The sequence below is a fragment of the Podarcis liolepis genome (genome assembly GCF_965112155.1).
Source record: "Podarcis liolepis genome assembly, chromosome: 1".
NCBI classification, from domain to species: Eukaryota; Metazoa; Chordata; class Lepidosauria; order Squamata; family Lacertidae; genus Podarcis; species Podarcis liolepis.
This window is the reverse complement of record NC_139554.1, coordinates 34,395,824-34,421,243: the sequence shown is the minus strand read 5'-3', so window position 1 is coordinate 34,421,243 and position 25,420 is coordinate 34,395,824. Positions and strand designations below refer to the sequence as shown.

The following is a 25,420-nucleotide window of genomic DNA, read 5'->3' as shown; positions in this document are numbered from 1 at the left end:
ACTGAAGTTATTTCCTTGACGAGCATTTAACAGATAGATTGATTGCATGGAGAAAGAAGCTCTCTAGAAGGCAAAACCAGTTAAGAACCAGCTTGCAATTTCTACTCCTGAAATAATTGCAACTGCATATTCCTTCTGGAGAGCTACAAAGATCCAACACTGCCCAAGGACACCACTCCTGAGCAATGTCCCCTTCTAGCTCCCACAACAGCCTTCATAAATGTTTCTTGCAACATGCTCACAATATGAGTAAAACCTGCCACTTTTTAAAAATGGAGATGTTCTGTAATATTACTGTTATATGGAATACAAATAATCTATGGAAACTTCTTGAGCTCGCTTATTGGCTACTAGTCACAATGACTGTGTACTACTAGTATCTGAGACGGTATGCCTCTGATTACCAATTACTGAGAGCATGAGAGGGACAGTGTTGCTGCTCTCATGTCCTGCATCTGGCTGGCTAATATGAGAGCACGATGTGGGACTAGACAGGCCTTTGGCTTGATCCAGAAGGGATTTTCTTATGTTGGTCTCTTGCCACATTCCCGTTGGCAAATCTGTAGAATATTCACAAAGGAGGTACAGATATATTAAATGGCTAAATAGGAATCACCTTTACTCCAGAAACGATCACACCATCTGCAGACTTAACCATGTTTTTGAAGAAGTCTTCAAGTTTCTCCTTCTTATTTTTCCCACGGACACTCAACTGGAATAGAGAAAAACACAACATCTGGTTACTGTGTCTCCTTTCTTCAGCATTCTTGCATCTGTTCTAATTTTATGTTATCCCGAATCCATTTTATGGTTGTGTGCCACAAAAGTATTTTTTTAAAAAAATAAAATACTTAGTCCAAGCAACTTTTGTTTTCAGAAAGTCAAAATGTAATAGTAAAAGTAATTCTACATACAGAACAGTGGGATAAACTTGGATTAAATCCTGTTTTTTGTTGTTGGCAGCTAATTTAATTATGCTTCTTATAAAATTTCTGTCCTGAATCTACTGCCAATCAGTTAGAAATATCAGTCCACTGGTTCATCTAGCTCAGGATTGCCTAGAACAGGGGCTGTCCACCAGGTCCCTACTGCCCACTAGTGGGCATTTCAGGATTCTAGGTGGGCGGTAGGGGTTTCTACGGCACAAGCTGAATCCTCCTGCTATCGAGCACTGGTGGGCGGTAAGGAAATTTTACCATCAAGAAAGATGCATTAGTGGGCGGTAGGTATAAAAAGGTTGACCAACTCTGGTCTATATCCATGGTTCCCAACATGGGGAATATAGACCAGTGGTTCCCAGAAAAGGCTGGGAACCACTGGTCTATATTGACTGGCAGGGGCTCTCTAGGGTTTCAGACTGAGGTGTCTGACCCCCAACTTGTACCTTTTTCATTGCTATCACACCATCAGCTTTTCACTGAGCTATCCATCATGAGCAAGATCTGTCCTGTAATGTCACAGCCAGTTCAGACCCCATCACTGCATACATGAAATTAAGATTTTTGTCCCGGTCTGCATCATTTTACAATTATAATGAATCCCAGTTATATTGTATGTCATTTTAAATGTGTTTGTGGAAGGGGGCTTCTTGGTTTGTTCTTGATCTTATTATGTATTTTGTGTTCTTTTGTATTTTTATGTTGTGAACAGCCTATGATCTTTGGATTAAGGGTGCTACCTAAATGAAATAAATAAATAAATAAAAACATTTTGCTTCTCATTCACCCAATTGCAGAAGATTCTTTTGGAGATTTCCATGGTCCCCTTAAGCTATCCTGAGCAACTTGCTGTTGCTTGAAAACACATCTGCTTCTGGACTTGCTTTTGACTCAAGATCAGCCATGAGCAAGTCAAATTCATAGCCCCACAATTCATATCTTTGGGGGAATCCTACTCCTTAATTTCTTCCATTGGGATAATTGTTCATCTATCCCTACTCTGTGCTTCCTGCTCTTTAACCAATTTCCATAAGAAGACCTGTACCCTTATTCCATGAGAAAGTTTACCTTTTGATAAAGGACTCTGTCAAAAGGTTTTAGAAAATCCGAGTTAGATCACCTCATCAAGATGACATACTCGGAAATCCTAAAGGTTTAGAAAGGCAAGGCTTGTTACAGAAACTATGCTGATGTTTCCTCAGCTGGATTTGTTATATACATGCTTAATTCTCTCTTTAAACAATACTTCCTGCTAATTTATCCATTAGTTTGTCACATTGTATTTGAAAATAAGGGGACCTTTGTTCTTTATCTTATTTCAAAATAAGATAAACGTATTTATAAATCTTATGACATACAAACTGTCGTAAATTGCTCCAACAAATGAAATATACTCACATCCTGATTATATTCCAAGAAGACATGGAAATTTAAGTCTTTTCTCAAAATGGGATGAGCTGCTACACGACACAAGAAGACTTCATGCATGGCTACGGTCTTCTTGAAGATTGCCAAATACTCACTAAATATTTAAAAACAAATCAACAGCAGAGGTACAATTATAGAAGTAGAATTTCTACATTAAGTACAAAACATTTCAGCCAGTAACTTACAACAGACTGTTGACTTTCAAGCACAATGCAGTACCTTGTATTTAGTACCCACCCATTTTTTTTGGCCCATGTTGCTAGATCACGATGTTGCCATTACAATGTGAGCCACAAAAGAAGTAGAATTGCGCTTTCAAGGTCTACACTCTAGGCTTCACAACTCTATAGCCATAATTCACATCCCTCCGACCTCTAAAACCTCCCTTGCCTCTGTATTTCAGTTCTGGCAATAATATAACAGTGTTTCTGTGCTGTGAATGTATTTTATGACCCAGTCCTTTCTTCGGGTCTCTACCACCTATTATTTGCTGAGGTCCCTGCTTTCCCCTGCTTTGATATACTTCCTTTGGCCCTTGTGAACATTTGCCATGCAAATGTTGAAAATAAGCTTATAAATAAATATATCCTCTCAGAATTGTTTCAAGGCTTAAAAAACTGCATCAAATTCATCCAAGCTAGTATAGGATTCAAAATGTGATTACATTCTTTTTCAAAAAAGAAATGTAGCTTCTCTCGCACTGAGCATCTCCCCACCCAACCTTCCATGCTTCTCACCATTTTGGCCATTACATGTACACTTTTCATCATGATAATTTACTAGTTACTTGCTTGGGGATCATTGCTCAACTCTGCTTCTTACAGTGGAAGTGACTAAAAAGTACTAGAAAGCTGGAAGTACAGGAAGTACTAAAATATACACATACGCTTCTAGTTCTTGCTTCATCTTGGTGAATTCTTCCTTAGTCATCGATCCTTCTCCTTCACCAAGCTTCTGTAATTTCTCTCTTGAGGCATCAAAATCAGGCCTTGGTGGTGCTGGTGGAATCTGTCAAATGAGTACATCAGAATGTACTTCTGAATTCTTGTCAAAGCAAAAACTTTCTGAACCAAGATACAATAAGCTGCTTATGAACCTGGATACAAATATTTCTCTCCATGTGACAACCACCTTCCCAGGTCTCATGCCATTTAAGTGGAAGGAATTCCTAGCTAAAACAGAGTATATCCTTCTGCTCCAGCCTACCCTTCCCCTTTAAAGCCACCAGATAAAATGCCACCAGACTGGCTACCTGCAGATACAGACTCCTTCTGCCTTTGGCAGGCCCCTCCCACTAGGCTATAGGTAGTCATGGAGCCCCTCAGACAAGAGATGTGCCAAACTTCTCTTCTGTAATGAAATTCCGTCTTCCTAGTTGAACCCCAGGGGCAGTTCCAGGTTTCACAAGTTAACCTTATAATTCCCCAATGAACAGACAAGAAAGATATTCCACACACAAAGAAGATATGTATCCCCATATAATACATAACAGTTAACCCAATAGCTCAGTTGGTAGAGTACGAGACTCTTGATCTCAAGATTGTGGATTTGAGTCCCATGTTGAGAAGAAGGTTCCTGCTCTGCAGCGGGTTGGACTAGATTACCCTCGCAGTGCCTTCCAACTCGACAATTCTGTGATTCTATAATTTAACATCAAAAAATTGAGCGAATCCTAAAAACCTCTTTCAGGTATATATCAAAGGAGATGGACGTATTGTCCATTCAAGTAAGGACAATATAAACAGTCCTGGACAGTAAAGTCTAATTGCTTCACACTCCATGCTACCAAAGTTGTTGGGGGGAAATGTTGCCTCATGATAGAGTTAGCTGTGCATATAGATGTGAAGTGTTATTTTAAAAATGTAATTATTTGCTTGTACTATATTTAAAGCTGCTGTGCTTGATTCACCTATTCTAATTAGTGGGCTTCTTAAGGTTAGATTTAGTTCCTAATATTACTCTTAATGTTTAACAAAAGCACTTTTAATGTTTAACAAAGCCAAAACGGTCAGTATAAAGTTTTAGAACAGCTAGGCATCACACATTCACATACCTTAGTACAGAGAGCTTTTCAATAGAAATTATTCTTCTTGGCAGTTCTGAATTTATTTAGAAGTATCCCAACAAAAATCAGACAGGATTACTGGAAAGTCTATACCACAGACAAGTAACTTTTAAAAAGTCACTGCACTTTAAGTCCTAATCACTTACCAGTGACAAACCACAACATTCAAACACAATGTCAAATTTATACATGAAACAATTCACAATCCTCAGCAATTTTTCTACAAAGTAAAATTGATGAGATCACAAGTTACACAATATATAAAACTCAAGAAAATTAGCTGAATGCTTTGCTGTGCAGCAGCAGCAGCAGCAGCAGCAAAAAGGTCAAATGCTAGGCCCCAGGAGACCACCCGCCAGCCCCTAGTGCACTGACACATACAGGCCTCCTGCACTTAGATTTCACCCACTATCAGTGTTATTATGTAGCTATTCTAGCGAAGCAACTATTCCAAGCAAGAAGCTTTGAATGAGAGATCAAAGCACTAACATCTTCCTAAGGAGAGGTATAAGGACCACTAGAGCAGTCCTGCTCTTCCAGGTGCTGGAGCAATGGTTCATCAATTAACTACTAAGCCAAAGAATAACTCAGCTGTTTTAGAGGGTGCCCTGCTCTGCCCTACTTGACAGAGTATATCAATTTTGCTGTGGCGGGCATTAGTTTCCCATGAATATGCAAGTTCCTTAAAGTTGTAAAGAATTTTATGATTCACTTTAAAAGCTAGTGCATCTTTACTTTTCAACAGGAAATATGCAAGTTCAGTATTTCCTTTCGTCAGATCCTCTACTTACAATTCTTTGGAAAATAAGCACTTACAATGTAGCCTGCATAATCTTCATTCTCCACAAAGGAATCATGAAGCCAAATAAACTCTTCATGTTGTCGGACAACTGAAAATTCATTTTGTTTAAAATTTGGTAAAGAACTCTGCAAAACAACAACAAAAAATGAGGAAGGAAGTAGTAAATGACACAAGCTAAAAATTTAATCACTTAGTTTTACTGCAAAAAATTAAACACTATCTTTAATTATATGAAATGCATACAATACTCAGAAAAGCAATAATGTACTTTCTGTCCTAAAACAAATATTTAAAAACCTTTTTGCTAAATTGTGCGCCTCAGACACAATAAATGAAACTAAGGACAATAGAAAACATGCTTTTCTAACAGCATGTTGGACTACTTGAAACACTATATTTAAAAAAACCCCACAACCAATCAAATCAATATTTTCACATACATGATCGTATGTGTGTGTATCTTATACACGCACAGTACAACACATATAGAGCTAGAATTTTTGACAGACAACAAGTGTGTTTTTCATCCTAATCCTAAACATTTTTATGTGATTTAGTCCTACTGAAACCAAGAGAACTGATATCTAATAAATGTGATTGTGGCCTTGAATGAGAAGCTATTATTTTGTCTGTTGATAGATAGTTTTATAAATAAAAATTCATCGAACAGAAGTAAAATACCTAGACCTCAAGCTGGTTTTACCTTTGTATGGACGGTAAACTTCACTTTGTCCCTTTCACTAAGGGCATCAGAAATATCCACTTGCAAGGCAGCATCAGTTTGCAGATCTACAGTGACTGCTCTAAGCTAAAGAAAAAAAGGAGTTCACGTTTATTTAAAGCCATAAAACAAGATTAACAGAAGTTCAGATTATAGTTTTGTATGCCCTTTAGTTTTAGAAATATTACAACAAAAGGAAACATTGTAAGTCATAGACTAGGTGAAATTAGTGTAATATATACCGGTAACTAAGTATTCTCCATTTATTTTCTTTTTAGCTTTAGTAAGCCAACATAGAATGCAATCCTATTCAGAATGTTATCTAAAGTCCCAGTTAAACAATATGGTAGGCACTCAAGCCATTTACCTATGCTGAATTCCAAGCGGCTCGGTTTTTTTAAAAAAGGGCAGAGCATCAAATGTGAATTTTAGAGTTTTATCATAGGCTAGTTTTTATATGCACTCCCACATCCTCCATCTAGGCAAGTAAAACCCTGAATGGAGTTCAAGGACATATCCCAACCAAACAAAAACACTCAAGGAGGGAGCAAAGTAGGGCTGGTGAGGGGTGCAGTCCAGGGAAAAGTTCTGAAGACTAGATAGAAGCTGGAGGACTGATGTTTCCCATCAATGAAGTATATGAACAATACATATAGCAACTAGCTGAAAAGAGATAAACATTAATGCACAATGCTCCATGGTTTACCAACTCTCTAGAGTGGACAAATTACTCCCAACAGCCATTTTTACATTTAATAACCTAAGAGGGCCATATTGCTGCATTAACCTTAGAACTGTAGGAAAAATGCTTTCCAAAACACCCTTTAAAACCCATTCTTGGCCAACCACATTAGTTTTCATGCTGCAGTGGATTTATACTGGAAAAGGGGCTTAAACGGTCCCATAAATGAAGCTGAAGGCTTTACCATGACCTTTGACACCTGAGATGTGGGTGTTTTTCAGGATCCACCCTATCCCCATGACTGTAATTTGTTTTAACTCTTTTAAATAATTAATTTTAAACTGTTGTAACCTGCCCTGGGACCTACTTGTGAAGGGCAGGTAATAAATTTAATTAATAATTGGAAAGGGTCATAAACCATGTGTGCTTGTTTCTCCGCTGGAATTTTAAGTTGTCGGGGAGGTGGTGATAATGAACTCATGGGGCTTCTGGTGAGCAGGTCTGCTCTGGAAACTTAAAGGCCTCACCCATCTATTCATCTTTATGCAGCTGCCTCCTTTAGCACTTGCACCAAACATCCTAAGGAAGAATAACACTACTCATCTATACATTCCCAGCAGTTCCCTAATCACATTCCCAGAAAAAATAAAACATATGAACTAAATATTAGAGCCTTGCTTCTTTTTGAAAGAAATGCACACTCAAATTTACATAACCATAAGAACCTTCTTTTTAAAAGTTACCACATAAAGCTTTGCACTAATTGTGCTGAAAACTGCATCCCTGGTCCAGGCCTGTCAGTAAGAGCCCACGTTTTCTTTTCTTCCAAAATAGTTTCCATGCATAAATCAAACTTGACATTTTATAATGTGTGGGCTTTGCCTTTGGGTCAGAAAGTAAGATTCCAGTCCTATTTTTTTCTGCTTCTCATGCAGCACCAGATCATATAAGAAAAGTTTTAATATTGAAGCAGCTCAGTAAAAGCACAATGTAATGACAGCACTTTTGTCATCTGCAAGGATAAGTACCCTGCATTAACCTGTTTCTACAGAGCACTGTAACTGGACTTTTAAAACAAAGGTTCTGGGGCAGAGCAGCAGATGTGTATGTGTGGAAACACACAAGACACAGAAAAAGACTTCCAAAGGCTGAAATCCTAAACAGGGTTTCCCAGTCCCACTGCACTCAGTAGGACTTACTTCGGAGTTTCGAACCAGGCTGTTAGCAACAGGAAGCCCCACCCTAATGAGCAGTTCTCTATCCTCAAGAGAACCTAAGTGAAACAGCAATGTTTGTTCAAACACTGAATTTTGAGCAACATTTATACTCCAGAACTCTTGTCTGCATCACTCAATACATTCTCAAGACCAGCTGCTAAAATATTTTTGGTATGGAATGATTAAAAAAGAAAACATTTAAAACATCTATTTTTCCCACTTATAGCAACAAAGGAAGCTTCTCTGGTATCCTATGTGCAGCACTATGCCACTAGTTCAGCCCATGTTGCATGCTACAGTGCTGAACTTATATAGGCTCAGTTAATCCACATGCTCCTATTCATTGGGTTTTGTTGCTGCCGTCGGCACTGTCGGCACGTGGCGAATCCCGTCTGGAGATATTTCCTCCACTGCCGCTTGCATTCCCCATCATTCTGCGCTGGCACCCCACGTTGGGCGGCACTGGGAGCATGCGCCGACATTGGAAAAGCCAGCAAAGCAACCCGCAGCTCAGCATATGCAATATGCCGCGCAGCACCCATGTTATATGGTGCTCCGAGCACGGTCCCGAAACAATTAGCCGCCATGCAGCTGGGGCAAGAGCCAACAGCTGAGTGGAGCAGAGCCCGTCGGAGCGGGCTCTTCTGCTGCAGGCGGCTCAGCGCGAGTTCAGGGGTGAGTGTTGGAGTCTGGGGAAGAGCCGCCCGCAGCAGAAGAGCCCACAGCGCTCCAACGGGCTCTGCTCCACTCGACTGTCGGTGGCCCTTCCCCAGACTTCAACGCTTGGCCACGGACTCTCAGCTTGGCACCCCTGAGAGCCCGGCGCCCAGGTGCCATGCACCCCTAACGGCAATGGGTTAAGACGGCCCTGTTCAAACACAACATTAGACAAGCTTGGGAGTTTCAAAGTGCTTGTGTGCATTTTGGTAAAGAAAGCTAACTAAACATGCTAAATAGGATTGCTCTCCATAGAGTAAGGCAGTCCAACTTTTCACACCAAGTGGGACACAAGAGTTCTTTGACACGGAACTTGTGGGCCATACACTGCCTTGTTGCACAGGGTTGGGGGGAAGCTGTGAAAGTGCTAACTAGACTTTAGGAAGGAGATGGGAGGAATCTAGGACTATATCAGAACCCTCCTGCCTCCTTCCCAAAGCCCAGCACCTTGCTTACTTGGCTTTGGGAAGACAACAGGAGGGCTGGGGGCGGGTGGCATCAAATGTTGCTCAAGAACACCCGAGAAAGGTGTAGAGGGCTGTATGTTGGCCCATCCTGCCTAGAGCGTTAAGACATTATTCCAATGCAAAATTCTTTTCTGGTACAAATTACTTAAATTCACATAGGATTTTTCCCAAATTGCAGCTTCCCAGAAAACCCACATCGCTGTATGCAAGCACACAGAGATACAAAATAAAATAAAAGTTAAATAGCAGGCCACAGTCTAATCAAAAATTCTGTAAGCATACCCCATGGTCCTTCTTTGAAGTCTTAATTCTCCCTAAGTGAAACACTTTCTAATCAGCATAGAGAACAAACTGAAAGTTGAAGGAACTTAGTGAACTGTTAGGGAATAACTTATTGTCCTTCTGAGTACTGACTTAAGAACAATGCACTCAGTTCACCATATGGAGTTTGAAACCTCTTTCCAAAGAAAAGTGACTCAACGGATGGTCTAGCAATACAGAAGGAAAAGCTGAAACACAAACATGACTTGCAGAAACAGATTAGAAGTCAAGTGGAAATTGAGAAAAGCCTGTATTAGGGAATATAACGGGAAAAGAGCAGAAAGAATTCAATTATGCAAAACTGTTAGCAACATTGGTAGGTATTTTTAAAGAATAACAAGAGTAGCCTTGCTAGGTCAGACCAAATGTACATCTAATTCATCATCCTGTTCTCACAGTGGCAACAGATGCCTATGGAAAGACTGTGAATAGGACCTGAATGCCACAGCTTCCTCACTGGTAATACCCAGAAGCATGCTACTGACCCATAAGAGGATCTTTCCTCTTATTCCACAACTACTAAAGTAACTCAGGAGTCTTTGGTAACCAACATTATCAAAAGCTTTTAAAAAGTATAAGTACACCATGTTGGCTGGGTCACCTTTATCTATTTGCTTATTGACACTTTTAAATAATTCTAAATGGTTAATGAGACATGACTAACCTTGAAGAAGGCATGCTGGTTCTATTTCTACAACATTGGTTCTTCTATATGCTAAGCTATAACCCATGTTTAATAATACTTTCCACCAGTTTACCAGTTTCCATGGAACAGACATTCTTGTTGTTCTTTGCTAAAAATATGTCCTCCTCAGATACATTTTTTCCACCCCGCTTACACTTCTTTTGCTAACGTTTGTGATACTTTCTGTTTTCCTCAGTTAAACAAGACACTATCTGGAGAAAGCTTTCTTGCCTTTAAAAGCTTCATTGGCTCTGCTTGTTAACCACACTGGCATCTCTTAGCCCTGATTGTACCTTTCATGATCTGCTGCAGCTTCTAATATTGTGGTTTTGAATAACCCCCACATGCATTCTAGATATATTTTACCCTCTTCACTTTCCCTTTAAACTTTTTTTTTAAACCAACTCCGTTGTTTTGGGGACATTTCCTTGTCTGAAGTCAGAAATTACCGTGTTTGATTTTCTTGCCAATTGTCCACTTACATATATGTTGAATTTGATAGCACTATGGTCACTGACATAGCTGTATTCCTAGCATCTAAGATGTTCACACATTATATCAAAACGTTCCGCTTTTAAACAAATCACCCGAATGGCAATTTGGGACTGTAAGAACCCAATTTTCTGTATTCATATGATGCACTCTTATCAAACTGGTAAAAATAATAGTGCATGGTAGTCTTTGAATTAGAGCAAGGAAATAGGATGCAGCAACTAAACCAGACAAAACAGTGAAGGTTTGCAAGTTTAAAACTGAGAATAAGACTTATAAAGCCTAGCCATTATTTACAGTGGTACCTCGCAAGACGAATGCCTCGCAAGACGAAAAACGCGCAAGACGAAAGAGTCTTCTGTTTTTTGAGTCGTTCCGCAAGACGAATTTCCCTATGGGCTTGCTTCGCAAGACGAAACATCTTGCGAGTTCTTGCGAGCTTGTTTCCTTTTTCTTAAGGCCGCTAAGCCGTTAATAGCCGCTAAGCTGCTAAGCCGTTAATAACCGCTAAGCCGCTAATAGCCATGCTTCGCAAGACGAAAAAACCGCAAGACGAAGAGACTCGCGGAACGGATTAATTTTGTCTTGCGAGGCACTTGGTTAGAAAAAAACTAACAGAACTTGGGCTATGCTGCTTACAAACAGGTCTTTAAATGTTCGTAGAGAACAATGATTTTTTTAAATAAAAGAGTTTTGTTTATAAAGTTACACTTGCATAGCTGTCAACGTTTCCCTTTTTTTAAGGAAATTCCCTTATTCCGAATAGGATTCCTCGCAAGAAAAGGGAAAAGTTGACAGCTAAGCACTTGCTACTTTTATTCTTGTATGTGCCACTCTCAAAACTTGGCAAGTCATAGGATTCTTACCAGCATGATAGGTTGAGTAAGAAAAAAAACCTAAAATAGTAAATTAAAAGAAAGGCTATGTTTCAAATGTTACTTCACTTTCCAAATTAACCCTGCAATATGAGGGTGGGGTAGGGAAAACTATTTATAATAATTATGAACAGTTGTGCAAGTTTGCCCGACTCCCTTAGGGGAGAAGTTCTGTGTAAAATAATAAACTAGAAATTTCCCAAGAAATGCTTATAATGCTGCAGAAGTTCTCACTTTGGGCTAGTTTACAGAACCAGTTTTGCATCCACATGAAGCTCTCCAGAAGAGCAAAGAAACTGGGCCAACAACACAGAACTGCCACATTTCCAAGGCAATTCCAGTGTCTGCAGCAACTAAATAAATTGTTGTTTCAGCTGAGGTAATTGCTCCTTAAAAAGCTGGTTATAGTCATTAAAAACACAGTTCATATGAAGCAATATTTATGCAAGCAGATATTCCCTGTACAAAATATTCTAGGATCATTTTGTTATGACAAACCTGACCTTGTGAATGGTTTGGTAGACAAACATCCCATGCTCCTGAAGAAGTAGACTGTAGACTACAAAAGGCTATGTAATTAACTATTTAATAAGATAGTAAGAATGTCATCATGCTGCAGTTGGCATGGCTGCCAAGTGGCAGCCATGCCAACTGCAGCTTGTCAAGAGAACAGCAGGTGGGTGGCCCAGGCAGATGGGAAAGCAGGTGAGCAAGTGACTTGGGCAAGCCATAGAAGAACAGCCAGGACAGCTCCACAGCAATCATCCTGCTCTGCTGCCGCTACAAACCTCACACTGATAACACCATTTCAGCTTCTGCCACGTTGGAAGCTGAAGAAGAGGGAAGTGGCAGTGGAGCAAGACAGTGGCTGTAGAGCTGCCCCTTTCTGCCTTGAATGTTTCTCTGTGGCTTGCCCAGGCTGCGGTTTGGACGAGGTGCAAGATGAGGGAAGGGGGCTGCACAGCTTGGAGAAGATTGGTTTGGCAAGGTTAAGGAGGAGTTGGGGGTTGGTGAGGGTTAGATTTATTTGGAAAGGTGCAAAGGGAGGGGGGGATGATCAGATGTAAAGGGCAGAGAATGGGGTTGGCGAGCAAAATGAGCAGAGGTGGTAGTCCCTGATGCTACAGTAAATTTGTTAGAAGATTCTAGAATAATAGAGTTATATCACTGGCCTATCCAGCAGTTGTTCAGAGCAACCTAGAATAAAGCCTGCATTAAAAGAAAGGTGAAGAAAAGGTGGAATCTGAAATATAGCTAAAAGCCCTTGTCAAATGCAGTACATTTCATGCATTACATGGAGATGGATGCAGGTGGAAAAAATGTATGTTACAAAATTCTATTACAGGCTTACCAAAACTTTGCATTCTACCTTTAAATGTACCAATTATTTAGATCGTTAAGAAAGCTAGGATACCTCTGATGCTTCTGAACACACAATCCTATGCTGAGTAAGGAGATGAATAGTCTCTCTAGGTGATGTACAGTAGAATATCACAGTTTTGGAAAAGACCTCACACACTTTTTCTGCCCAACATATACTAAAATATGAAGGGAATGTAGCAAACTAAAATGAGTTTTGTGACACTTTAAAGACCAATAGATTTACTGTGACACAAATTATGACTAAGCTACCCTGTGGTCTATTAATTGCTAGACAGTGTTTTGGAGAATATTTTGCATAGGGGGGTGTTCTTTCAGATTCCAAACCAGTTTAGGAAACAAAGTCTCTAAAACTTTCAATGGCACATACATTATTGAATCAGAAATTAAATCCTGCGAACATCCACATGTAAAAAAAAAATCTTACTAGATGTAGTTATGCATGAATCCTAAATAAGACAAATATCATTTTGGATGCAGCTATCATAAAATGCTAAAATGCATAGGCACATGTGGGAGCAGAAGCTGGTTAGTGTGAGCCTGAAGCATTCTTGCACTGCAGGGGGTTGGACTAGAATAATAGAATGTTAAGAGTTGGAAGGGACCCCAAGGGTCATGTAGTCCAACCCCCTGCAATACAGGAATCTCAGCTAAAGCATCCATGACACATGGCCATCCAACCTCTGTTTAAAGACATCTAAGAAAGGAGAGTCCACCACCTCTCGTGGGAGTCTGTTCCACTGCTGAACAGCTCTTACTGTCAGAAAGGTTTTTTTAATGTTTAGTAGGAATCTCTTTTCTTGCAACGGAAGCCATTGGTTTGAATCCTACCCTCAAGAGCAGGAGAAAACAAGCATGCACCCTCCTCCATGTGACAGCCCTTAAGATATTTGAAGATGGCTATCATATCTCCTCAGTTTCCTCTTTTCCAGGCTAAACATACCCAGCTCCTTCAAGTGCTCCTCATAGGCTGTTTCCAGGCCCTTGATAATCTCGGTTGCCCTCCTCTGCACATGTTCCAGCTTGTCAACATTCTTCTTAAAACTGTGGTACCCAGAATTGGACACAGTATTCCAAGTGTGGTCTGATTAAGGCAGAATAGAGTAATACTATAACTTCCCTTGATCTGGACACTATACTTCTATGATCGCAGCCTAGAATAGCATTGGCTTTTTTTGCTGCTACATCACACTGTTAACTCATGTTAAGCTTGTGGCCCACCAAGACCCCTAGATCCTTTTCACATGTACTGCCAGGTGTCCCCCAGCCTATATTTGTGCATCTGGTTCTTCCTGCCCAAGTGCAGAATGTTACATTTGTCTCAATCGAAATTCATTTTGTCAGCTTGAGCCCAGTTCTCCAATCTGTCAAGCTCATTTGAATTCTGATTCTGAAACCTCCTAGTTTGGTGTCATCTGCAAATCTGATGAGCATCGCCTCAATCCCTTCATCCAAATCTTTTATAAAGACGTTGAACAACGGGCCCAGGACAGAACCCTGTGGCACCCCACTTGTCACTTTTTTCCAGGATGACAAAGAACCATTAATGAGTACTCTTTGGGTTTGGTCAGTCAACCAGCTACAAATCCTCCTAACAGTTATCTCGTTCAACCCACATTTTACCAGCTTCCTCGAGAGAATATCATGAGGGACTTTATCAAAAGAACTACTGAAATCAAGATACACTATGTCCACAGGATTTCCCTGATCCACCAAGTTTGTAATTTCATCCAAAAAAGGAATGAGATTGGTCTGGCATTACATTTTTGAGAAACCCATGCTGGGTCTAAGTAATCACAGCATCCTTTTCCAAATGCTCACAGACCGACTGTTGAATTATCTAGATTCAGGTAGGTAGCCGTGTTGGTCTGACGCAGTCGACATAAATAAAAAAACTGTCCAGTAGCACCTTAGAGACCAACTAAGTTTGTTCTGGGTATAAGCTTTTGTGTGCATGCACACTTCTTCAGATACCTGAAAATGGGGACATTTGCCCAACTCCAGTCTGTAGGGACCTCACCTGTTCTTCAAGAATTCTCGAAGAAAAAAGGCTCAGAAATTACATCCGCAAGCTCCTTTAGTACCCTTGGATGCAGCTCATCAGGCCCTGGGGATCTGAATTCATTTAAATTAGCTATGTATTCCCTTACTACCTCTTTTCCAATCTTGGGCTGCAGCTCCCTCGCTTGCTTTCCTTTTGGGTGAAGACAGAGGCAAAGTTGAGCAGTTCCACCTTTTCTCTGTCACCCAACAGCATTTCTCTGTGTTCCGCATGCAGAGGACCTACCACTTACGGTACTTGTTCTTCCTCTTACTTTGGACATAGCTGAAGAAACCTTTATTATTATTTTTAACTTCTCTTGCAAGCCTGAGCTCATTCTGAGCTTTAGCCAGCCTGACTTTCCCCCTGCAACTGTTGACTACTTGTGTTTACTCCTCCTTTGTGATTTCCCCTTTCTTCCAGTTCTTATACATTCCCTTCTTAACAAATAAGTTACGGTTCTTCAAGGGACAGAAAGATCCTGATCATTTCTATTCAGTATGGTGGGATTTTATTTCATGTAGTCTTGTTTTAGATTTCTTTCCTCATGTCATCTACAGAAATCTGGTTGCTAGCATTGTTTTTTTATTTAATATGTATAGGTTTTTATGTCCTACCCTTAGCTGGATATATTATTGATTTTTTTATTGTTTACTTTGCTAAATAACAATTTGAAAACTAATTTAAAATGTATACCAAGTTTAAAAGCAAATAAAGTGAAGGATAAAATTAATAAGAAAGTAAACAATGGTCTGGCAAGTTTTCTAAGATCAGTTTAAAAGTTTGGGGTTTTTTTACACACACTTTTGGGATTACAAATATTAAACCAACAGAAACATGAGACTCCCCAAACTGTATCTGACAGAAAACAGCGGCAGAATCAAGAATCACCCACCATAGCTGTCCCATGTCTTGCTAGTCAACTGCTATGGGACAGAATAGTTTCCTTCAGCTTAAGTGGTCCTGCTGTACTCATCAAAATTTCGGCTTCTATTGTTACATAGCTTGATATTTCTTTTTAATATTTACTCCTTCAATAAAAGTTTCTTTTGATCATTTCCTGCTAAAAAAAATGCATGGGTCGACTATCTAAAACATTTTAAACCACTTATTATTGTTTATATATTTTCCTCAATGGACACATGACACTGGTTCTTTACTTTTGTTTGAAAGCCAGTTTGAATAGTCTCCAACCTTTGGGGTCTGTGGGTACACCAAATGTCCATTTCATGTAAGAAAAAACTGGTGATGCTCAGAACTTGCCCCTCCCCCAACATCAACACATACTCCAGACCAAGTACAATACAGACAAAAAAGCCCCAAATGAGGCTCTCCCCCAAACAAAAAATATGACTCAAGTATAAATATAAAAAATTGGGAATGGCATGGGGCATGGAAGTGCTCAAGGACACCAGGTTGCTTATAGTCACCATGTTATGGACTCCAGGGTGTTGGACTTAGGTTGGGCTAAGAGATGGTGAAAGTCCCAAGGTCAACCAAAGAGTTTAATGGCTGAGTAGAGAATTCAACCTGGGGCTCCCCTGCCTATTCACAAAATGAGCAAGGAAATGGATGAATCCTGGATACCACCGGGAGCTATTTGCGAGAAGATGGGGGGGGGGTATAGAATAAACAATAATTTTCTAGTCAAAAAGTATTTGAAAAAAATAGCTTTAAGCTTTTTCTGCATTTCTCAACAAAAGCAAAGGCACACTGCCTACCAATCCAAGAGGTTCAAACTACACCCACCGGTTTAAAGTGTGTCGCTCTGCAAAGCTGACCAAAAAATAAAATAAAATCAACAGGGGAGCTGCAGCAACAGCAAAAGTGTTTGCAGCTAGACCAACGGGGTGGTTTATAATATCTCAACTGCCTGCCGTGGCAGTTTCAATCAGAACGCAAGGCGGATTCGATGTTAATAATGAATAAAATGATAACGCTATTATATTTTAAATCCGAGAGGAGAACTCCGTTAAGAGTCACCAGCGTCAGCTCAGGATGATGGTGCATCCAGACCACCCGTGACAGCGCGGAGTTTTCAGGGAACCGAAGCTGGGCAGAAGGAGCAGGAGAACCGGGTGGGGGCGGCGAAGCCTCCCGGGAGATGATGCCGCCGCCGCCGCCTCACCCCCCTCGCTTCCCCACCCACCGCCCCACACTCCGAAAGGGGCTGCGAGCCCCACACATCCGGAAGGAAACCTGTTCTACCGCCCCCCAGCCCCACACCACGCCAGGGAAGAAAGCCCCCTCCCGTCAGGGGCGTCCAGCACTTACGCCTCGGTCCTCCTCGGAAAGGAAATCTGGGCCGTCGTCCGAGCCTTCCTGCTCCGAAGAAGAAAAGGGCGGAGGCGGGCGGCGAAGGCGAGAGAGACCGAGGCATCACCCACCGCGGACGGAGAAAGAGAGAAAGGAAACCGGTTAGTCCCGCCGGCCTCCGACCCCGCCGCTCTCCCCCGGCCGCCCCTTCCCCCGGCCAGAAGACCTCACCACGGCGGCGGCGGGAGCTCCGCAGGAACCTACCATCATGGCTGCTCCCAGCCCTCAACTCCGTTCCCTCAGCAGCAAGCGCAGGCCTAGCCCGCCAGGCAGCCCAGAACCGGAGGGGCGGGATTAAGGCGGGGACAGGCGGCGGCAGCGGCGAACAAGGGGGTTCCGCTGAGCTCGAGCTCGGCGTCGGCCGTGAGTGTCCGCGGCAGCGTCTTATTTCTGGGCGAGGGACGGGCGTGTGGAGAGCAACGCCCGCGCGGTAAGTGAGGCTTGGTAAGTGAGGAGGCAGCAAGCCATGCTTCGCGCAGTAAGCATCTTTAGGACAGGAGCAATAAAAGGAAACATTTCTCCCTCAGGAATCTTAACGCCGTGTAGGGAGGGCATGGTTTGCCCCGCTCCCTGCACTTCAGGACCTTGGGTTTTGTGTCAGAAATGAACGGTGAAAAAGAAAGGGGGGGCCGAATTGGACTCCATGGTCACTGTCATAGTTTGAGAGTCGCGTGCTCTGTAGGACTGTGGGCCGCAGGCGCCACTCCGGCAGCTTGCAGCTACTACGGATCGATCTGTGCAGAAAGAGCGCGTGGTGCAGGTCTTGCCCTGGACTGCGGGTGGGGAAGTGCAAGTTTAAATGCGCCCCCATCATGTGGGCAACGCTACCTAGAACACAGCATTTGACAGAGAAAGGCTTTAGTTTAGGCATCTCGGCACAGCTGCCCGGTGTTGCAACGTAAAAACAGACCCAGTGAGAGGTTCAGGTATTGTCTCTCAGGCAGTCGTCGTCCTGTGTCAAATGTGAATAATAATATCAGCCGATTCCCACGCTTACAGACTGTTTGTTGTTGTTGTTGTTTAGTCGTTTAGTCGTGTCCGACTCTTCGTGACCCCATGGACCAGAGCACGCCAGGCACTTCTGTCCTCCACTGCCTCCCGCAGTTTGATCAAACTCATGCTGGTAGCTTCAAGAACACCATCCAACCATCTCATTCTCTGTCGTCCCCTTCTCCTTGTGCCCTCCATCTTTCCCAACATCAGGGTCTTTTCCAGGGAGTCTTCTCTTCTCATGAGGTGGCCAAAGTATTGGAGCCTCAGCTTCACGATCTGTCCTTCCAGTGAGCGCTCAGGGCTGATTTCCTTCAGAATGGAGACACAGACTGTTTAAGGAGGGCAAACACTTTGCAAATAAAGTACCACGGCTACAGTCCTGTGCACATTTTACTCTCAATGTCTCTTCGAATTCAGTGAGATATACAAATCTAAGATTGCAGCTGTAAGGATGCATCTCCATTATTGAAAATCTTTATGCCTAATACAGCAGATGTGTTAATTTAACTCTTACCTGGACTTCAGAAGTGTAGAGACTACAGCCAGGTCAGAACCACTCAAGTGATAAGGGCTGATATCAACCACACTGCTTCTGTTATAAAATACGCATTGGTCATGCTACTCCTTTGACCATTACAACTGTGTTTATATGGTCTTTTTAAAAGAAAAAGAGTGGTGCTTTTGAGGTCTGTATGAAGAGGTGGGAAGCCAAGCCAAAAAAAAAAAAAAAAGGTCTAAGAAACAAGTGTTGCTTCACAGATTCTCTGCAAGGTCATTTGAAATCCAACATTGTACAAGCAAACCTGTTCATGTAGTGGACTTCCCCTCCTATCCCCTGCACTCCCCCAAATCTGCCTGGGGGCTGACCTTCTAAAGCAGATTTTGGAGGGTGCACAGGGGGCTGCAGAGGGGAGGAGAGAGAGTCCCATTGTACAAGTGGAAATCTGTTCCACTGGTGTACAGACACAATAGAATTAAACCCAAAAGCACAGCTAGATTTTTGGCCCGATCTTGTGACACACAAAACTGGGTAGAGGAAACAATTATGAAGAAACCAATGCTACTCCTGGGAAGAGACTGAGCCTCCTTACCTGCCTCACACTTTTAGGGCTGGTTTTCAAGACAGGCAGAAAAATTGGTTGAATACCTACATTCTTGCTTCTGAAATGAGGAGAGTCCTTCATTTGAAGAATCGATAGGCCATATATCATCTGAAGGGCAGATGGCCAGAGGAAGGAACAGACAAAAAAACCCACATCTAAATCAACTGACATCAACATTCTTGGCTCTGGCTCAATTGGTTCTTCCTTCAGTCTTCAAACAAGTTAATGCCCTTTAGAAACTCAAGTGTGTGCCTCCCCAAAGGATCTTCCTCAGCAATGTTAAATATGCATATTATGTGAAAGCTCTGAACATATAATCCATTTCCATTTACTCCAGTCATTCCTGCCATTGTGATAACAAACCTTTTGTGAGAGGGACTGAGTAAGTAAATCATTAATATGGCTTATTGAACGACTTTAGAAATGCCTTTTGTGTCCTCTGTGGTTAGCCTTCCAAAAACTTGTCTAACATAGAACACATTACAGATTGATAGCTGGGTTGAAATCTGTGGTTTTTGGCTGTATACACAAATATGTGAATCCGATAAAGTCAGTTGTGTTTTAACACACACGTGATCCACACTCTGCCATAGTCCAGCTGCACATTGCTTACTTGCAATACACATTCGCATCAAAGGAGCCTGGCAGTAAAATGGTGCTGTTGTTGTACAATTGCTAGCCTTATAGATGCATGGCCCAGAAATGGGAGTGTCACTGGAGTGTCCTGCACCTCAACCTGATTGGAGTGGTTCAAGTACATACATTGCAGCCATTCCTGCTTTTTTCTCCTTCAAGTGACGCTGTAGGCACAGAAACAGCCTTGCAGGGACACATCTACCTTGCTCTTATTTAAAGCCTGCAGTCCTCTCTTTCAGCATTGTTCAGTCCTTCAAGTCCATGTTAGTGCCCTGAAGATAAACAGGATGTCAGGAGCTGCTAAAATCTGTGAGTGGCTACTCCATGTGGTGAACCACTAAACAGCAAGTAGCCTTTTCATTGACAAACCAGACTGCCTCCACCCAGGCTTGCCTTGGGATCTTTCAAGCCTCTTTTCCCAACAGAATCACAGAATTGTAGAGTTGAAAGGGACCCCAAGCATCTTCTACTCCGCCCCCTGCAATGCTAGAATCTCTTTGCCCCATGTGGTGCTCAAACCCACAACCCTGAGATTAAGAGTCTCATGCTGTTATCAACTGAGCTATCTTGAATACTACAGTCTTTCTGAGCTGTATTGTGGTTGTTGCCTTGCCTGTCTCCTAGTTACTAGTTCACCTCAGACTGCTGCTCCACATCCTCTGTCCTTACACAGAAGCAGTATGAGCACTGCATTGCAGGCAGCTGACCTAACGTTTGCAAATTTCAGATGTTCACAGTTCATAGGAGGCATGCTAATTAAGTTTGCTTTTTAAAACCAGCTTTTAATAAATAATTGGTGGATTTGGGTGTGGGGGGGAAATATTAAGTAAAATCTGAGAATGTAAACTGCAAATATTTTCTTCTTCTCAGAGCTGCACTCTTATACATATGGGCAGCTCTCAGCAACTCTGGACCACAGTTGACACAAGAGAACATGCCTAACCCTAAACCAAACAAGTATATTCACAGGTCAATTCCTTAATTAAGATGTTTAGTTGCATTCTTGTAAGCATTTACTTACCCAAAAGTAATTTTGACTGACACATTACCAGTGTGTTCTGGGTTACTTAGAGATGTTTTCCTCACACTCAGATTAATGGCTCACAGAGAAGTAACAGTAGTTTTTATATATATATATATAAACCAACCAGCAACACTCAAATACATAAAAACAGCTGGAGTGTAAAACATGGCCAAAAAATAATTCCTATTGGCTTAATTTTAGCCACCAGTATCCAACTAAGTAATGAAGAACATGTTCTGAGAGTTTAAACTTGGACAAAAACAATACTACAAGGGCAGGATTTCAGTGCCTGATAAAGCTTCTTGCCCCCATGATTTCATGATCGGTTTCTGCTAGTGAAAACTGTAGAATTTTGCAGAGAGCAAGAGCAAGAGAGAACACACAGCCCTGACTGTGTGTATTGTAGTAAGGCTTCTGGTTGCATCTACCAGCTACAGCCTAGACTTTCAGAACTTGCAATTCAGAGCTTGACTGTATAAACAATTTTATTTCCTTCCTTGCTGTCATAAACAGATGATTACAAAAGGGTTATCCAGAGAATAAAGCACTTAGCAAGTCTGCATATAATAGAATCATAGAACTTCAGAGCTGGAAGGGGCCCCAAGGGTAATCCAGTGTAACCTGCTGCAATGCAGGACTCACAACTAAAGAATCCCTGACAGATGGCCTTTCAATCTCTGTTTAAAAACCTCCAATAAAGGAGAGTCTACCACCTTCCAAGGCACCCTGTTCCATTGTCAAATAGCTCTTAGCATCTCTTACCACAAGTCTTCTGTTTAGTCATAATCTCCTTGTAATTTGAATCCATCAGTTTGGGTCAGCAGCAGAAAAAATAGTTTGCTGCATCTTCCATATGACAGCCCTTCAGATATTTGAGGATATCAAAGGTTGGTTTTGAAAAAGTGTTGTTTCTCTTGAATAGTATATTGTCTGGTTTCCCCTCAGGTTGCTATTATCTGTAGAAAGGGAACATAAACTTACCCCCACCCAACAAAATAACCCCTCAGTAAATGAAAACAGGAATAGTAGTTGATGGAAGAAATATTTGAGCTTACCTGTCTCTAGAAAAATTGTGAAGTGAGAGTTTTAAATGTGACAGATGCTAGAAACAAGCAAATAAATAAATAAATAAATAAATAATGAGAAGGGAAGCGAGTTCTGTAGGTTTCCTTCAAAATAAAGTTGTGGCTCCTTTCCCTTAGCAGAAAGAATAATCTGTTTCTTATTCTGTTAAGAAGAGCACAGTGGCAATTGTGTCATGCCAGCCCAACCCACAACCTATCACACTGAGCACTTGGCAGTTGTATTGGCAACCCCTCCAGCATTGCTGAATCTTTCCCAAACAGTAAGCATAATAGATTGTAGCCAGGGTCATCATGACCTGGATTCTCGAGAGAGCTGTGTCTAACCAAATGCATAGGCAGGTTTTTATACAATACATTTTTATTAGGTATAGTGAAAAGGTGTTGCATCTGAAAGAACATAAACTTTTAACTAATATAGAAGGTTCACTCTGCAAATTCATAAAAAATAACCAAAGTGTACTTTATCCAGCTTCCGTAAGTGTAATGTGAATTAGGTACAAATATTAAGCTGCAAGCCTCTTCATTGTCAATAGATGGTGCTAAGGGTATAATTTTAACATTGCTACCAGTTCAGGCAAGATTTATGAATAGGCTCCAATTACAAAAAGAATTTCCCTTGTATGGGTGACATTACAAACCTTAAAGCCTTCCAGCAGTCCAGCTGCTAGAAACTAAGGAGACCTTACAATTTTAAGCTTGTTTGGCTTTTAAGAGAAAAAAACTAATGTAAATCAAATGAGCACAGGAATCCAAGTGTCCTTTCTTTGAGTTTCTGTTGTATAGCATACTTAAAAATAAGCTGTGGTTGTATTCTAATGGTATAAATACAGCAGCTGTTCCCATTATGAAAGTATAGCTTTGTACAGATCTATTTTACAGGCACAAAAATGCTTTACATAGCTCTATCCCAGAGAGTGAAATGCTTGCTTCCTGGACAGGGTAAAGAGGTGCATCTTCAGCATTTGCCAATAACTATATAGTGAAGTTAACAGTTTCACCCATGTGGGGAGGGAGCTCCACAATTTAGGGACTGCCAGAAAGAATGCCCTCTCCCAGGCCACCACCATCCCAAGCTTCTTAGTTGTGGAACTACCAAGAGAGCCCCCTCTGCCAGTCTTAACACCCATTAAGGTCTGCAGGGAAGGGAGACAGTCTTTCAGATATTTGGGGCCAGAGTGGTTTAGGGCTTTAAACACTAATGTGAGCACCTTGAATTGGGACTGGAAGTGAAATGATAATCAGGGGTGCTGCTTTGAAGCAGGTTTATATGTGAACTAAGTGGAACCCCAGCCAGTAATTGGGCTGTTGCATTTTAGACCAGCTGAAGTCTGAGTTATCTTCAAGGACAGTCCCACATAGAGCACATTGCAATAATCCAGTCTGGAAGTTGCCAGAACGTGGAGAACAGCAGCCAAGTCATTTCTGTCCAAAAGGGGTTGTGGCTGACATACAAGGTGTTAAATAAAGGCACGTTTAGCCACTGGGGCCACCTAAGCCTTCAGTGACTGTTAAATCCTGGAGAACCCCCAAGCTGTGGATCTGCTTCATCAAGGGGTGTGCAGCTCTATTCGGGACAGGCTGCCTCCCCACCTCCTGGAAGTGAGAACTTGGGACAGATGACATCCCTGCTTTTCAGGATTCAACCTCTAATTAATGGCCCACATCACTGCTTCCCATATCAACCACCTCTCCCAGCCTTTTTGATGTGGTTCAAAGGAAAGCAGAGCAATACTTTTGGCACCAACTGGGTTGCAGGAGTTTCCAGAAGGTGTACAAGATGCCATCCAACTGTCTTAGGGACTCTGCTCTGGAGTTGTGTAGGAATTACTCCTTAGCCTTTTCTTCTCTCGAAACTGTCCCACAAAGCAGCTGTATCTGCTGATGCCTGTCTTGCATGCAGAAAGTCCCTAACTCACCAAGGGTTTAAAACTCATTGGCTACCCTCACCTGGTTTAGACTCCAAACCCACTGAAATTAATGGACAGGACTGTCAAGTCCATAAATTTCAATGGGCCTATTCAGCATAAAACTTAGTTGGATAGAACGTTCTGTAATAACATCAGCAGCCATTTAAACTTACTCCAGTACATGGTACTATGGGTTCTCAAGATTTTGTAAATACAAAGAAGCTAAGTAAATTAAAAAAAAAAACACAACTAATGCCAATTCATGTTGCTAAAATTTTCTATACTGTGTGCTACGTACACAGATGCGTGCGGAAATATTAACATGAATAGGTTGTACGTACAGGGAGCTGGCAGTCATCTCTTTTCCTTCCACTTTCTAAGCACATATGTCTAAAACATTTACTCTGCTATTGCCTATTACTCCCAAGCAACACCATTTTCTCCAACATATATTTGCAGAGCCATTAAAAATATATTTCATAAATCAACAGCAGTTGGTGCATCTGTGTGTTTGCTAGTACTCTTATAGACTCATGCACTCAGTGAGACAGCTGGATTCTAAATGGAACAGGGCTATGGTGGGTTTTCTTTTAAGTAGAGAAGAGAGAAGAGAGAATACAGTTTTGTTGTTTCCAACATTTGCTTTAAAAATTGGCTGACTTTAAATAGGAAGCAGGGCTTTGCAACCTTGCAGCAGTGATGTGAGTCAAAAGACATGGCCATATGCTATGTGCTACCAGGAAGCATTTATTTTCTTCCTCTCTGGGGCCTATTAACAGTTCCATTTTGCAGGGGTATAAATATTACTAGTATTATTTGACAATCAACAGGGCAAATGAAATTGAACCATTATGGAAGAAACTTTATTTGAATACAGCAATGCTCCTTGCACCTTATTTTTCTAGCATTTATTAATGACACAGGGAAAATATTAGTATGTTCATACTCACCGGTTATTCAAAGATCAATCGAAATAGGGGAGAAGCCAGTCAGATACAGAGACAAATACTAACAATGTAATCCTACAGTGGTAGAATAAAACCTGATCTTGGGACTTGCCTGGTTATGCTTCACTTTCCCCCATTCTATCCACAATTCTTGCTTCTACTGTAAAGTTGTTCATGAATTTCACATCTACACACTTTACCTTTAAAACCCACAATGGCATTGCCCCACCCTTCTTTCTACCCGTGTTGCAAGATACATCCTAGCACGGAATCTGTTGCACCAAAAACCTTTTACCGTCCATCTTTCAAGGTTCTGAGATTTTCCACAAACATTTTGTCCATACCCTCAACCAAAAGTCAGCTCACAGGGAGGGCCGGCCCAAGACATTTTGGTACCTGAGGCAAATCTAAGTAGTGCTCTCCTTTCCTGCAAGGGAAGAAGGGATGAGTGGAGAACTACATCAGGAACAAGGGCAGATTAAGTTCTGCATTGGGATCTGCTGCCCCTGTGGATCCTGCCACCTGAGACGCTTGTCTCACCTTGCCATATGTGTGGGCCAGCTCTCCTCACAGGCATT

The 25,420-nt window shown here is 41.6% G+C and overlaps 1 protein-coding gene across 2 annotated transcripts in view; it reads right to left on the bottom strand.

The window, feature by feature from the left end:
- The window catches only part of SNX6 (sorting nexin 6), a 28,734-nt gene extending 10,876 nt beyond the window's left edge, over positions 1-17,858 (bottom strand). The window contains exons 1-7 of one of the 2 annotated variants that reach the window (XM_083509372.1): positions 17,352-17,858; positions 17,106-17,153; positions 5,937-6,041; positions 5,248-5,358; positions 3,253-3,374; positions 2,337-2,460; positions 617-712 (exon numbers count right to left, since the gene is read on the bottom strand). In XM_083509372.1, coding sequence (XP_083365498.1) covers positions 617-712; positions 2,337-2,460; positions 3,253-3,374; positions 5,248-5,358; positions 5,937-6,041; positions 17,106-17,153; positions 17,352-17,357 — 612 coding nt within the window. In that variant the 5' untranslated portion in view covers positions 17,358-17,858. Of the gene's footprint in view, positions 1-616; positions 713-2,336; positions 2,461-3,252; positions 3,375-5,247; positions 5,359-5,936; positions 6,042-17,105; positions 17,154-17,318 lie in introns of both variants that reach the window. The other variant, XM_083509371.1, reaches the window with a different exon arrangement.
- Positions 17,859-25,420: the final 7,562 nt, after the last annotated feature.